This window comes from Heliangelus exortis, chromosome 21, assembly GCF_036169615.1.
Source record: "Heliangelus exortis chromosome 21, bHelExo1.hap1, whole genome shotgun sequence".
NCBI classification, from domain to species: domain Eukaryota; kingdom Metazoa; phylum Chordata; class Aves; order Apodiformes; family Trochilidae; genus Heliangelus; species Heliangelus exortis.
This window is the reverse complement of record NC_092442.1, coordinates 536,302-550,510: the sequence shown is the minus strand read 5'-3', so window position 1 is coordinate 550,510 and position 14,209 is coordinate 536,302. Positions and strand designations below refer to the sequence as shown.

Below are 14,209 nucleotides of genomic sequence, written 5' to 3'. Positions count from 1 at the left end.
GCAAGTGCAAGCCCTCCAGCTTCAGCAGCAAATCCTTGAACTTTGAATATTGCTGGGGAAGGTTCCCAAAGCATCTCTGGGTGCTGACAGTGACTTTGCAGGAGCTTGTTCTGCAGCTCAGGTGTCAGTGACATCAGGGTGGCTGCTGCAGGTCCCCCTGTCCTGTCTTTTGACACCTCACCATGGAAGGGTTCAAACCCAGACTCAGGAGATGGTGACACTGCCACAGCCCTTGTGGCCTTAGAAGTCAGAACTGTCTTGGGAGGCACATTCATGTTGCATGATCCTTGAAGGATCTTCCTGCTGAGAATATTGGTATTTACTGTTTGTTACTTTTTGTTGCCCTGGGAGAGCTGATTGCTGGAAGAGTCTCTCACGAAGCTGCTGATTGGGGTGGAGAAGGTGGGTGTCCTGTTCTGTGTCCCTCTTGGGTAGGAGTAAGGCAGCTTGATCTCTCCTGGCTCATGTCAGGTGGCTCAGCAGGGGGACAGCTGCTCAGCACCACTGGGATTGTCCCCTGCAGCATCCTGCACCACTGCCTGTGCACCCACTTAGCAAAAAACCTTCTCTTTTGCCTTGTCCCAGCTGCCCGTGGGTTATTGCTCTCCTCCTGATGTGAAGTGCTCTGAAAAATGCAGTCATCTTTTTTGTTCTCTTTATTATCAGACAACCAGCAGGAACATCTGTGTGTTCCTGGTAGCCACATACACAGCTGGGCAGCCACCAGAGAGTGCAGTGTGGTTCTGCAGGTGGTTGGAGGAGGCAGTGAACGACTTTCGCCTTGGGAAAACTTACCTGCAGGGCCTGAGATATGCTGTGTTTGGCTTGGGAAACTCAGCTTATGCTGATCATTACAACACAGTGAGTATCTGCCATGCCTGTTCCTTTGCTTCCTGCTCCTTGGGAAGGCTGAGCTTCCCTAAATGCTCACAGTGATGCTGGGGATTTGTCTGAGAGCTGCAGCCTTTGGGTGGAGTTGATCAGAGAATGGGTTTAGGGCCCAGGCAGTGTGGTGTTGAAGCAGGAGTCCCAAAATCACTGCATTAACCTGGGAGGTGTGGGAATACATGTGGCAAATGCTCCTTGAGGTAACATCCCAGCTTGGGAAGCTCTCCCTCAGTGTGTGAGGGCACAGCACTGTAAACCCTCTCACTTGCTGCCTTGTTTAGGGTGCTTTTCTCAGCTTCTTTTGGGCTTTGCTGTATTCTTTTGAGCTTGGCAGATCTGTAGATGCACAATCTGGCTGTACCTTACCCAGGCAGTTACTTTCATCTTGGAAAAATAACCTACTGACCCCTGACTTGCCACTGGGTTTGTGTAGCTGGGGTGACATTAACTACTGTGTGATGATTGCTGTCCAGATGTCCACATGCCCAAAGCAGCTTCTGTCCAGAGCTGATCCTTCCCCTCTCAGTGTGATGGCAGCAGGGAGGGTGCTTCATGGTGTTCAGGCTGCTGTGTGGCCATGCAGAGGAGAGGGAGTCCTGACATCCCTGCCTGGTAGTCCTGAGCAGCTCACCAGCTCTGTTTCCAGGCTTGGTCTTTGCTTTCTTAGTTTAACTTGTTCTTCCTTTAATTTTCCCTTCACTGTGCTCCTCTCCCAGGTTGGCAGGAACATTGACAGGTGGCTGTGGATGCTCAGTGCCAGCCGTGTCCTGACTCGTGCTGAGGGGGACTGCAACGTGGCCCAGAGCAAGCATGGCAGCATTGAGGCTGACTTTGAAGCCTGGAAAAGCAAGTTCCTCCTGCAGCTTCAGGCCCTCTGCAGAGGGGAAAAGAAGATGTGCAGTGGGAAGTGCAAGAAAGGGAAATGCAAATCTGGAGGGAAGCAGAGCAAGGAGAGCTCAGCTGATGAACACGGGGCATTGGAATATGAGAATACTGAGGTAGAGCCAAAATCCATCGACCTTATTTCTGGTTTAGTGCCCTTTGGAACACTATTTGACTTCTCTCCTTCCTCCTGCAGCCAGAGGGGTGCTGTGGGAGCTTGATACTTCCTAGTGGTGCAGAAGAGGGGTAGGAGGGGTGAGATCCTGTGGTGGATAACATGTAGAATAAAGAAGGATCAAAAAATTAGTTATGGACGTGGACTAGATGTGATCTGTATAATGAGAGAGCCTTCCCCTTGAGCAGGGGCAGTGTATGCTCCAGGAAACAGATGCTCCAGGAGGCCAGTCTGGGTTCTCTTCAGTCTTTGCTTTGTCTCATAGCCAAGTGAAGCCTTTGGTTCCTGCCACATTTCATCTGCTTTCAGTTCAACTCGTGGAAGTTGAAATTGCTTTGCCTTCATCCCAAGGTTTTTCCCAAAAGCAGTTGGGAGAATGTTACCTGTGCAAGTCCTGAATGTGTTTGCCTGTAATGCTTTGTGTCTTTTGGAGTGTTTGTTCATTTCAGGTTTTGAATAAGAAATCCTCTCCCTTCCTCTACAGAGCTGCTGTGGCACTTTAATGCTCCTTGCAAGCCATTTGTTGTGGGTTTGAAATTATGACTCTGACTGTGTTGAGTTTTGTAGGAAAATTTGGGCTCTTGTAGCTGAGTGGGTATGAGAGTGCTGGCTGCTGCAGGCACAGGAGGAATAAAGGTTGCTGTTACACCAGTGCTGTTGTGCTGCACCTCAGCTCTGTACAGAATGGCAGACAACTTTTCTGTTCTGTGAAGAGTTTGACTTGGAAAACAGATCTTTCATTTCTTCATTCAGGCACTTGGAGTTCAAGGGGTTTGGGCTTCCAGATTGTTGTGTGCAGTGGGAGCTGGATCCTCTGCATTGCTTCTCCTGTGATCTGACAGACACATGAGGGAGATGGAGCCAGGACATCAGGACTGAGTTGCAGGTGGCTTCTGGGCTACAGAACCCTTTAAAAATACACTCTGGTAAAAGCTCCAAGTTTAAATGCATCTCCTATACTATGTGTAGGGTCTAGTTGGAGGAGAGAGTAAAATTAGAGCTGTTGGAGAATCTGTTCAGAAACTGCACCTCATACACTTTACACAGGTTATTGGTTGACTCTTCTTTGGTTTTCAGCATTCTCTTCCAGATGTGGGAGCTGAATTCTCTGGTTAGCATAGATGAAGGTCTTGTGTTTAACATTCAGATACATTCCTGATTTATTTTTTTTCTCTTACACAGGCAGAAGAGTTGTTTGAAAGCAGTAGTGAGGAGGAGGCTGATGCTCTGGAAGCTGGAGGTACAAGTTCTGTCATTGATGTGGAAGATCTTGGCAATATCATGAGCCACATGAAGAAAGAAAAGGTACAAAGGTTCTGTTCTCATTGTTGCAGTCAGTGTAGAACTGTCAGGTCTCTGTCACTGATTAAAATATTACCTGCTGAATCTGTAGGGTCTAATTAGAGTAAAATATGAGCTATGGGAGAACTTGGCCTGAAAAAGAACATAGGTGGAGGTGTTTTGGATGCAGTTACTGACTGGCCTGTTCACTAAGCAGGTGCTGCAATGGTAACTTGTTATTTTCAGCCTGAGAAAAAATTGCTTCTGCAGCAAACACTGAACTCTGAACATGCATCTCTGCCACTGTGATTTGCACTCCAGGGTCTGAACCCAAATCCTCTCCCTGTGACTGTGGGTATGTCAGCTGAAATGCAAGCCTGTCTTGTGCTGGGGTGTTGTGATGAGGAGCAGAGCTGCAGCTGGGCTGGTAACACACAGCTGGAGGAGAACTTGGGTGTTTTGCTGCTGTGTGTGCAGGTGGAGCCAGAGAGCTTGAGCTGAGCTGTGCTGAGCCTGCCAGAGGCAACCCCAATTCCTGCTTCATGTCAGGGTGTTACCATCTCTGTTCTCTGCTGTTTTGTTTGTGGCTTTTTGTGTGTTCAGTCTGCAGGCAGGATCTACCAAACTGATTTAGTTAGCACATGACAAAGGATCTAAATCTAAGTGGATTCTGGGCAGCCTTAGTGAGCTGCCCAGGCTTTTTGCTGGCAGTGGGGAAGGGCTGGCCCTGGGATGTTTTGTGTTGCCATCCGCTGATCCCTTGGGGATCTTTCCATGGTGGTGCCTTTCCTCATGAAACAAAGATTGATGTTTGTGTGTCCCTGTGCCTCCTCCTTCTCTCTGCTCACCACTGGAGGTCAGTGACAAAAAGGGATGTGCTGGAGCAGTGTGCCCTGGGAGCTGCTTTGAGACCAGGGAAGGGAGATGGGGTCATCGAGCAGTTTTATGAGAAATCAGGCACTGAGTTTTCACTGACTGACAATATAACGTGGCAACACCATGGTCACCACTGCACCAAGTGTAGTGTAAACCAGGAAAGCCAGGTATAGTCTAGCTTGTGAATAAAAAGCACAACAATAAAATGCTTCCTGCTTTCAGCCTCTCAGGCACATTGTGCTGTGGTGAGCATGGCTGAAGTCAGTGGGGTTTGGTTTTTTATCTAGGCAGTGACAGGTTTTTTGCTGCCTGTCCTATTTCCTGATGCATGTTTGAAACAATTCCCTGCTTCCTCAGTGCTCTGCTTGAGTGGTGAGAGGCCTGGATGTCAAATGCACAAGTTACATGCTGCAAAAGTACAAATATCTCTGTTCCTGTGGCTCTGAAGTGTCCTCTCTGACCTGAGGGACACTTTCTGTCTGAGCACAGGTGCTCTTCTGCATTTTCTCATCTGCTGCCTTTGCTTTGGAGGGGATGCTGAACACTTGTTCTGCCTGGCAGTGAAATGTTCCTGCTTGTTCCAGCTGTTAAATCCTGAGTGCCAGTCTGCTCTGGGACAAGGGTGAGGACTGAAGTCTGCTCTGTGCATGGCAGTTTCTTGCCCCTTCTGATAGGAGCTGTTGTCAGCTGGTGAGACAGAAGGCCCTAAGGCTGTGGATCAACTTTTCCTTGTGACCAGTGCCACTGAGCTGTGCTGCTGCAGTCATGTCCCATGGTTTTGGGTGAATTTTCCCTGATCTGTGGCTCTGCCTTGCTGCAGGCTGCATTTCTGGTTGCAGGTCATGCAGAAGGGACCCTTGGCCATGACTTCCATGTAAATCCTCAGCTCTCTCGGGCAGGGCTGTGGTTTCCAGGCTGAGGCTGTAGCTGTGTCAGTGTTGCAGGAGGGAGCCTGAGCTGATGGCTGTCACTGGTGTCATCAGCTGAGGGAAAGAATGACTTTGTCCTGGTGGTGAATCTCCTGGGGGATGTGTGCATTGGCTTGCTACAGGTTTATGCAAACACTTGAATTGTAAAATGATCCTGTAGGTGAGGTTAATAATGAAAACAAATGTTGAAGACTTGATATGGAAGAGTAGGATGCTCTGCATTTATGAAAGGAATTCATCATGATCAGGCTCTAGCTCCCAGGCAGCAGGATGCAGTTGTTTAAGTGTAGTCCATCTCTGTCTGAAGTCACATCCTCATTTGAGTGGCTAGGAGTTTGTGCAGTGAGTTTTCTTTCTCAGGTGAGCTGCATTGTCCCTTTAGCCAGTTTTTTTTTCCACTCACGGAATGCAGAGCCGTGTAAAATTAGTCTCCCACCTTTGTTTTACACTGCTGGCTTGCAGTGATCCCTCCCAACACAGTGCTCTGGGGTTTTATATCTGAGCTATCCATACACGGGCAGCAAATTGAGGAAGAAGCTGTGTTATATCACAGGCACCTCTTCATATGCAGTTACCTGGATTTGAAATGTCCCCAGTGGTTTCCACATGAAGTTGTGGATTTCAGTGTTCTGCATTAACCCCTCTGCATGTGGGCAGGGGGTAGCAGGTTGTGCAGTGCTGTAAATGTGAAATGTTTAGAGTCCAGCTTTGATTTCCTTTGCAGCATGTGTTGCCTCTTGTGAGAAGCACTGGCAGATAAGACAGATGTGCAATCACAGTCAGAATTCTTTGTTGTTCTGCCTTTTATGGGATGGCAGAGGGAGGCTGGGAAGGTGAGTGTCTCTCATAAGTGGCTGATGAAATCTCTGCAGGTGATCTTAATTTTGCATCCATTTGCTGTTGCTTGAATCAATGGAAATCAAGGCTGAATTTTGTTCTACAGCTTTCTTCCCCTTCTATACAGCAGCTTCATTGCATTTTACAAAGAACTGTCCAAGACAGACCTGCTTGAGACAGGTACTGGATTCTTGCAGTCATTTGGATCAGGCAAATAGATTCAGAGGTTCAAGGTGAATAAAAGGACCCCTCTTCCTGATCTAGTTGTAAAAGTTAAATACTCTTCCTTGGAAAATAAATGGATTTTTAAAGAGCTTCTGAGGGTAGAGGTACACAGTTCAAGGCTGTGGTGCCTCATGCACACTCAATCTGAGCACAAAAATTGGTGCAAGGTGGGGTAGCAACAGGAAGCCACTCAAATATAAAATAATGACTGCTACACAGGTAAATTCCCCACTTTACTAGATCTTATGCTCTGTGGTGATAAATACTCCATAGCTGCTAAAATCCAGACCTTTTTTTTTCTGAGTAATTAAATTTCTGGAACCTCCAGCAGGTGGTACAGCTGCAGGTGCTGGTTAGCAGCCTTCTGGACTGGACTCAAACCTTCAGCTGGTTCAGTTTCACAGTTGTGGCACACTGTCCCTGTCCTCCAAAGTTACTCCTCTGAAATGTGCTTATCAGGTAAAATGTCAAAACTAATGGGTAGGTTTGTGGCCTGCAGGACTGCTATTAATCACAGGGACACCATTGCTTTATGTAGATTGTCTCCCACAGCTGGGAGATTGTGATAAACTAGAAAGGCCAACCTAGACTTGTTCCCAGGGAATGAAATGGCTTTATTAACCTTCATGTTTATAAACTGCAGGCATGAGTAATAATAATGATACCTTTTTTTTTTTTATTTTTTTTTTTTTGATGGGTTGGGAAGTAATAAAATGGGTCTGTTTTGTTGAGACAATTTTGAGATTAATGTTCTTGTTTTCTAAAGCAAAAAATTTAATGATGCTGATAGTCACATATGCAACATAGATACACAGGAAGGGTGAAGAAACTTTGAATGAAGTTGTTTGGAATTTTATTTGAAATGGGGCAGTGAGTTTTAAGATTGACAAATTAAAAGTCAAAGATTTACAGACTAAGTGTTACTGCAGAAACTTTCAGAGTAAGCAAGAATTGTTAGCTGTCTCTTAACTGAATGGAATAGGGCTGGGGTACTTGACTGCCACATTTAGAAACAGCTAAAACTGGTGTGCACATTTAGAGCTCTCAAAAAAATTTGGCTTTTAATGGATGGAAGATTCCTATAGGTAAAAATGTGTTCTTGTCTGCAACAGCTCAGTCTCTGGGATAGATTTTGACCTCTGCTACTCTGGCTCAGAATTCAGTGTTGTGGAATCACTGTCTCCCAGACATGTTTGGGTTGGAAGGGACCTTAAAGATCATCAAGTGCCACCCCTGCCATGGTCAGGGACCCCTCCCCCAGCCCAGGGTGCTCCAAGCCCCATCCAACCTTCAACACTGCCAGGGATGGGGCAGCCACAGCTTCTGGGGGCAACCTGGGACAGGGGCTCAGCACCCTCACACCAAAGGATTCTTCCTCTTATCTCAATCTCCCCTCTTTTAGTTTAATGCCATTACCCCTTGTTCTCTCTCTCCATGCCCTTGTAAAAAGTCTCTCTCCAGCTTTCATGTAGCTCCTTCAGGTATTGGATGCTACATCTGTGGGATCCTACATTTTAAAGTAAGCTTTAAGAAATACAGTTTAACTGCTTGGCAGCTACTTGTAGCATTAAAATCTGGATTCAGCATAGAGACACTCCTCCCCTCTCCCTTCTTGTGTTCAAACCTCTTTTCTCTAAACCTTGGCTATTGAAAAAAAGAAAAAAGTAAAATGTAGTAAATGCCAGATATCCTGTATTTGACCTATGGTTTGGTACTGGCTTCCTTGTTGAGCCTTTGTAAAGGGTTTTAAGATTAGAATGAAGATTTATTTTTACCCCTAGTAGCAGATCCCATATCCCTGGCTGCTCTTCAGTCTGTTTTAGATAGATGGGTAGTGAAACAGGAGCTGATAGATATAAAAAATTCTGGAAGTCTGAAGTCCCCTGACTTCTGGGCTTCCTCTTTATTTCTAACCCTTTCTTGACCACATCTGCTTTTTGAGTTGATCAGACTTAGCCTGCAGCAGTCCAGCCCATCTGCTTCCCATTTCTCACAGACTTTATGCTGCATTTCTCAGGTGTTTATTTATTTTTTTTTTTTTAAGGTTCTTGCCAGCCAAATAACACATTTGGATGTGCACAAAGAACTGCAGAGAGTAATTATCTGCTGGTGGTAATTACTGGGAGGAAGTGGCCTCTTGATGTTGTGGCAGTATCTGAGTCAGGAGCAGCGCAGGGGGAGCTGTGGGAGTGCAGCCATTGATGCCGAAGCAATTTGTTGTTCTGCTGGGCTGGGACTCAGGGGGCAGTGGAGTTTGTGAGAGGCTCTCAGGCTGCCCTGCTGAGTGTCCTGTCCCTCTGTATGAAGGGCAGCATCACCTATGGGCAGGGGCAGCTGCTGTTTCTTCTCTGTTTTCAGGTGAGCCACAGTTTTGCTTTCTTTGCTGATGGCATTATGACCTTACAGCTACTTTGAGACCACTGGAAAGGCACTGGAAACAATAACCTGTTGGAGACCTTAAAACCCCAACATTTTCCTTTTTGAAACTACAGCTCCAAAGTGGTGCTTTGTTTACACACAAGGCAATCCTGGAAATTAATTTTCTGTATCTCTTTGATTTAGACAATGCCACAGTTGGACCCAGTAAGGAGAAAGTCCTTGGAATCCTTGGGAATCATAAACATATCAATGAAAAATGCATGAACCTCACACACAGGGTGGTGTTAGCAAAAGCTGTTGCAGGGGAAGGTAATGAACTGAGCAATGCATAGTCCAGGGTTGCCAAACCCTGGGCTGCCAAAGCAGGTGAAGTATTTGCCTGTCTGATATTCTGATACCAGAGCTGATATTCTGATATTTTTCTCTTGCTGTTGGTCGCAGAGGTTTGGCATGAGGTAGGGGGTGCATTTTGCTAGGTTGTGGATATGCAGACAACATGGAAACTCCTGAAAGCTTTCTCAGCATAAACAGGTGGCATAAGAGAATGGAAGTTGCATTATTTCAGCTTTACAGAAAGAGCTGGACACTAATGTGGCACAAAACTTGAGTACACACGTACCAAACATGCTGTGGCTCGAGCTCTTCTGCTTGATGCTTTCCCTGGTGCTCCATAACCTATATTAACATTTTCATGGATAGCTGCTTTCCTGTGTTAGAAAAATTCCAAAGCCCAATGCCAGGGGCACCTCTGGGCACTGCTGATGGCACTTGGTGCTTTCCTTTCTGTGATGGGCACTCAGGGTTGCTAATATAAAATAACATTCTGCAGTCCAGCCAGCTGCCTTGCTTCCAAGGGTTGGTTTTCTGAAGCAGATATTGCTACACCTCTGGCTGGTACAGCTCAGATTCACAGGAGGCTTTGTGAAACACAGAAAATGAGTGCAGAATCAAAATTCATCATCCTTTTTTCTTTTTTTTTCTCTCTCTTTTTTTTTTTTTTTTTTTTTTTGTGTATTCGTGGCATTTTGGACATTTTGAAGATTGGTGTTGAAATGAAATGCCCTTTTAGATCTAAACTGTGAGCCTAAGAAAGAAATGATGGAGTGGAGAAGTCTTTACAGAGCCATTTAAAAAAAGATAAATCTGCAAAACGTGGCAAGATGCTGTGAAAGGGTGTGTGCTGTGTACTCTGTGGGAAAGCAGAATAGGCTGAAGTGGAAAATCTTCCTGGGTGTAGGTTGGGATTTCAGGCCACTTGTTGAATCTTATTACCTGGATTTTAGTTGTGATTATTGTAGCACAGAAGGAAGGAATAAAAATGTGAGTGTGGCCTAATTTTCAAATATAAGTCAGTCACTTTTGGGTGGAGGCAGACACATTTTTAGTTGTGATTCTTTTGTTTCCTTTGAAAATCAATCTTCTTTATGGTGTGTCCAAGGAAGCTTTCCAAATCAAACAAATGTCAGCAGAATCATGCAGCACAATGTGAAATGGAATTGTGGTTTAACAACACCTTGTAAAAATGTTCCCTACAGCAAAGCAGTGGTGTTACAGCTCAGTGAAGCAATCTCAAAACTCCCCTGTAGCTGTGCAAATGTAACTTTAGAGTTGTGATCTGGGAATTTTTTTAGCCTAGAGGATTCTGGCTGATCTTGAACATTATAGGAAAATGGATGTTGGTGGATCATTTATCCTCCTGCTTTTCATAGTAGACATCTGGTGCCCTTTCAGGCTAATGTAGTTGGTTAACAGCCTAAGTCTTCTGTCATTACTTGTCTGCGTGAGTTTGGGCTTTAAAATGCTGTTGTGTGTGTCCAAAACTCAGCATTGACTTTTCACACAAAAGAGAAGGCAGAATTCCCTCTGCAGGGGCTGAGCTGATATCTCTGTGAGTAGAATTCTGCCTTTGGATGGCAGCTGGTACCTGCTGCCTCAGAACCTCAGAGTAATGCCAGGGACCCACTGGAATGCTACAGCAGAGCAGGGTAGACCAGCTTGTTACTGGAAATTCAGAGGCTTCTATTCCAGGAGAAAAAAAAAAATCTCACTCCCAAGGTTGTTTGGTTTGTTTGTGTTTTATTTTGTTTGTTTGTTTGTTTGTGGTTTTTTTTTTTTTTTTTTTTTTTTTTTTTTGTTTTGTTTTTGTTGGCATCAGTCAGAACTTTTCAGGGGCTTTCCCCCTTTTAGGGACACTTCTTGGAAACACATGCCATGATTTTGAGCTTTTGATCAAGCCACCTCCTGTTTCAGTCCTGGCCAGGGAATTGCTGAGTTCCCCATCTCTCAGCTGTCATCCTTGCAGCCCTTGGATGCTCTTTGCTTCAGGTCAGACTTTTGTGCTTAGCTGGGCAGTGGTGGAGTGAGTGGATATGTAGCCTGTGATGATGCAGACTTGTAGCTAGTTTAAATAAGATGTTTCTTGCTGTGTTTGCTGGTTACCTGACTGCTTAATCCAAATTTCCAGTCTTGTGCTCACTTTCAAATATCGAAAGCATTTTTTATTTTCTGTTGACTGACAGGGCTTCCCACGTTGCAGGGAGTTTTATCTGTGGACTGAGCAATTCTAATTGTGTCTGCTTGTTATGGGTGGGTTGGGTTGGGTTGTGACAGCCCCAGCTTTGTACCTGGAGCAGGAAGGTCCCCACAGTGCTCTGGCTGGATTCTGCTCCTCTGCTGCTGTGTTCAAGAGTCTCTTTATGGAAGCCTCTCCTGTTCTTTTCCCACATGTTTTAGTCTTGCAGGAAGGTTATTTGTAAGGAAATGTGATGTCTAATCAAGTTTCAAAAAAACCCCTCCATGTGGTTCTTGCCTTTTGTGATGCTGACATCTGAGCCTGGATTAGGGGAAAAGTTGTCAGCTCCTCACTGTCCTCTTGGCACTGGAGTTTTGCTTCCCCAGCTCTGCTTGGTGTGAACTTCAACTCTTCATTCATGTAATCCATGAACTTTAATGCTTCATTTCATCACTCCCCTAGGAAAGTTTTACTAATACTTCTTGCTGCCAGGCAGTCTTTTCCTTGCCAATATTTTCCCTTAGCATTGCTTCTGTTAGTCCTGGCTCCAGCCCCTGCACTGTTAATGTTTTCTTAATGTTTATGCTTTTCATTTGTTAAGAGATCCTGGAGCCATTTGATGGGTAAGGCTGTAAACTGTGACAAGGCCCAGGGTTCCTTCTTATTTAACCCTGTTTCTTGTTATCTTGTTTAGCCCAGTGCTCAAGTAGGAAAGAAATTCAGTCAAAATTGGGATATTCTGTGTGTCATTTTCTTTCCAGGAGAAAAAATTCTTGGGGATCATGTTTTTTTTCAGCTGTAGCACATCAACAAATAGAGCCTTGAGGCTAAAAGGAGTAAATTAAGGTAGTATAGTGGATACTTTTCTGCATGAGTTTGCATCTTCTGATTTGCTCACTTCTGCAATCTTAGTCTGAAGAGCATTTGATGCATATGGGGCAGCAGTGTGTGTCCTATGGGTTGTATTTGGGTGTGGCTGTGGACAGGAATATTTGCAGGAAATTCTTTCCAAGACTTGAACCTTGACTTGTCCCAGGGGCAGCAGCAGCCCTGCCTGGGCAGGGAATTCTGGAGTTCTTGCACGTGTGTGTTGGGTGCCCTCTGCTCATGAGCTCCCTGTGCCTGCCTTTAAAGCATCTTCTGCCTCTGCCTGCCTGGGAGGAAAGGGAAGAGAGCTTTGCTTTTCCTTTGCCTGCCTGGGAAAGTCCTTCCACATATCACAGAATCACAGAAAGTGAGGGGTTGGAAAGGACCTTGAAAGATCACCCAGTCCAACCCCCTGCCAGAGCAGGGTCAGCTCCAGCAGGACACACAGGAACACATCCAGGTAGGTTTTTAATGTCTCCAGGGCAGGAGGCTCCACAACCTCCCTGGGCAGCCTGGGCCAGGGCTCTGTTACCCTCACAGTGAAAAAATTCTTCCTAATATTTATACAGAACTGTCCCTGCTCCAGTTTATAACCACTGCCCCTTGTCCTGTTGTTGGTCACCCCTGAGAAGAGCTTTGCTCCATCCTTCTGCCACTCACCCCTTACAGATTTATAAACACTGAGGTTTGGGGCTCAGTTGCTTTTGTTCAAATTTGCTTCTGCAGCATAACAGAACCCCTCCAGCAGGCTACAGCAAGAGCTGTGCTGAGCCTGGTGGTACCAAGGGATGGGATTGTATTCCAAGACTTCCTCATCTGGTTGTGAGCACAGACCAGAGGATGACTCTTCAGTTTTTCAGCACTGAAATATGTCAAGGGCATGAAAAAAGCTGGCTCTTGTGACTACTTTCTTGATTTGTTATGAAAAGACAGTAATTTGTCTTAGATTTACTACCAGGCTTTCTACTAAATGACCAGAACTTGAGAAGTTGCTTTGTGCAAAGTTAACTTTTGTTCTCTCCACTCAAACTCTAAATAATAGATGTGAAAGGTTTATTAAGCAAATCAGTAAAACTGCCAGGGCTGTGAATTTCATTTGTCACAAGAAAAATCTGAAGCCAATCACTTGCCAAACATAACAGGTCAGGTACTACAGTTCAGAGAAAACCAAATTATTATTTTGTTTATAGGCTTTCACATTAGGATGAGAGAGGGGGGAAACATTGTCATCTCTCTGAGGGGAAAAATGGTTATTGAAATAAATATTTCTGCCCTGCCAACAAGGCCATTTTATTTGTGCTTACATTTAGGTATTTCCCACAGACACTGCAGTAACAGGCAGGTAGAGATGCAAGTCCTGAAATTCTGAAGGACTTTTTCTCTATCTGGAGCGTGGTTTGGATGGGACGTTTCCTTTGCCCTGAAGTCCCTTGTTGCATTTTTAATGTCATGATGTGCTTCCTAATGCATGATTGTTTTTTCTGGGAGAATTAATGTGGCTTGGGGCTGCAGGGCAGGCAGGCTGGGCCCATCCTCTGGAGTGCTTTGCTTTGGGTAGCTGACAGATCTGTGCTAAGACATTGCTTTTCCTTTTTAACTGGTTGGCTGAGCCTAGTTCAGGGCTAAACAAACCTTGTGTGAGGAGAAGCTCTTTATGGAGCTCTTTATATTTTTAATAGTTAAAAGATGGGGATTTTGTCTCCTTCTTTATACATGAGGCTTTTCCAGTAATATTAATATTAATATTTTACTATTGAAGCTTCTTGCTGATAAATGAAGATCTCAAGTAATAAATGAGGTCTCAAGAAATGAGACTTTTAAACCCATCAGCTGAGGAGCACTTAATGTGGTTAGGCTTTCAGGGAAGTCCTCATGGGTGATAGAACCCAAGGAGAATCTGTCTGAAAATGCAGCAAGCTGAGTGAAAAGAAGTGGGAGCAGATTCCTCCTTCAGTGGGGATCACATTGTGCTGCCTGCCCTACCTCAGCCACTCAGCAAAGTTCTATTCAAAATGAATATGAAAGGTAATAACTTCTGTCCCTTGTTTTGCTTGCCTGATCTCTTCTGAAGTGCTTATTAAAAAATCTCTTTTGTAGTTGAACCACTGAGTGTGTATGGGGGAAGTTTTGTGGTTTGGGTTTTTTTTTTTTTTTTTCCTGAGGTACCTTTATTTTCTAAAATTTTTTTCTTGGGTACAGAAAAAAAAATCTGTGTAGGAACAGCTAGATTTCTTTCCCTGTTTGTAAAGAACACAGTTTGGCAACTCAAGAGCACAGGTTTCCTTAGTGATGCTAACAGTTGTTGGGTAGACTCAAACTGGAAGCATTTGTATGAACTTCTTGATGTCTTTGGCAGAA

General features: G+C 44.9%; 1 protein-coding gene across 1 annotated transcript in view; it reads left to right on the top strand.

Moving 5' to 3' along the window:
• Positions 1–14,209, top strand: part of LOC139806142 (S-adenosyl-L-methionine-dependent tRNA 4-demethylwyosine synthase TYW1-like) — a 104,328-nt gene that overhangs the window by 3,132 nt on the left and 86,987 nt on the right. Inside the window, exons 5-7 of the mRNA XM_071765357.1 lie at positions 667–861; positions 1,605–1,886; positions 3,128–3,250. Coding sequence (XP_071621458.1) covers positions 667–861; positions 1,605–1,886; positions 3,128–3,250 — 600 coding nt within the window. The remainder of the gene's footprint in view (positions 1–666; positions 862–1,604; positions 1,887–3,127; positions 3,251–14,209) is intronic.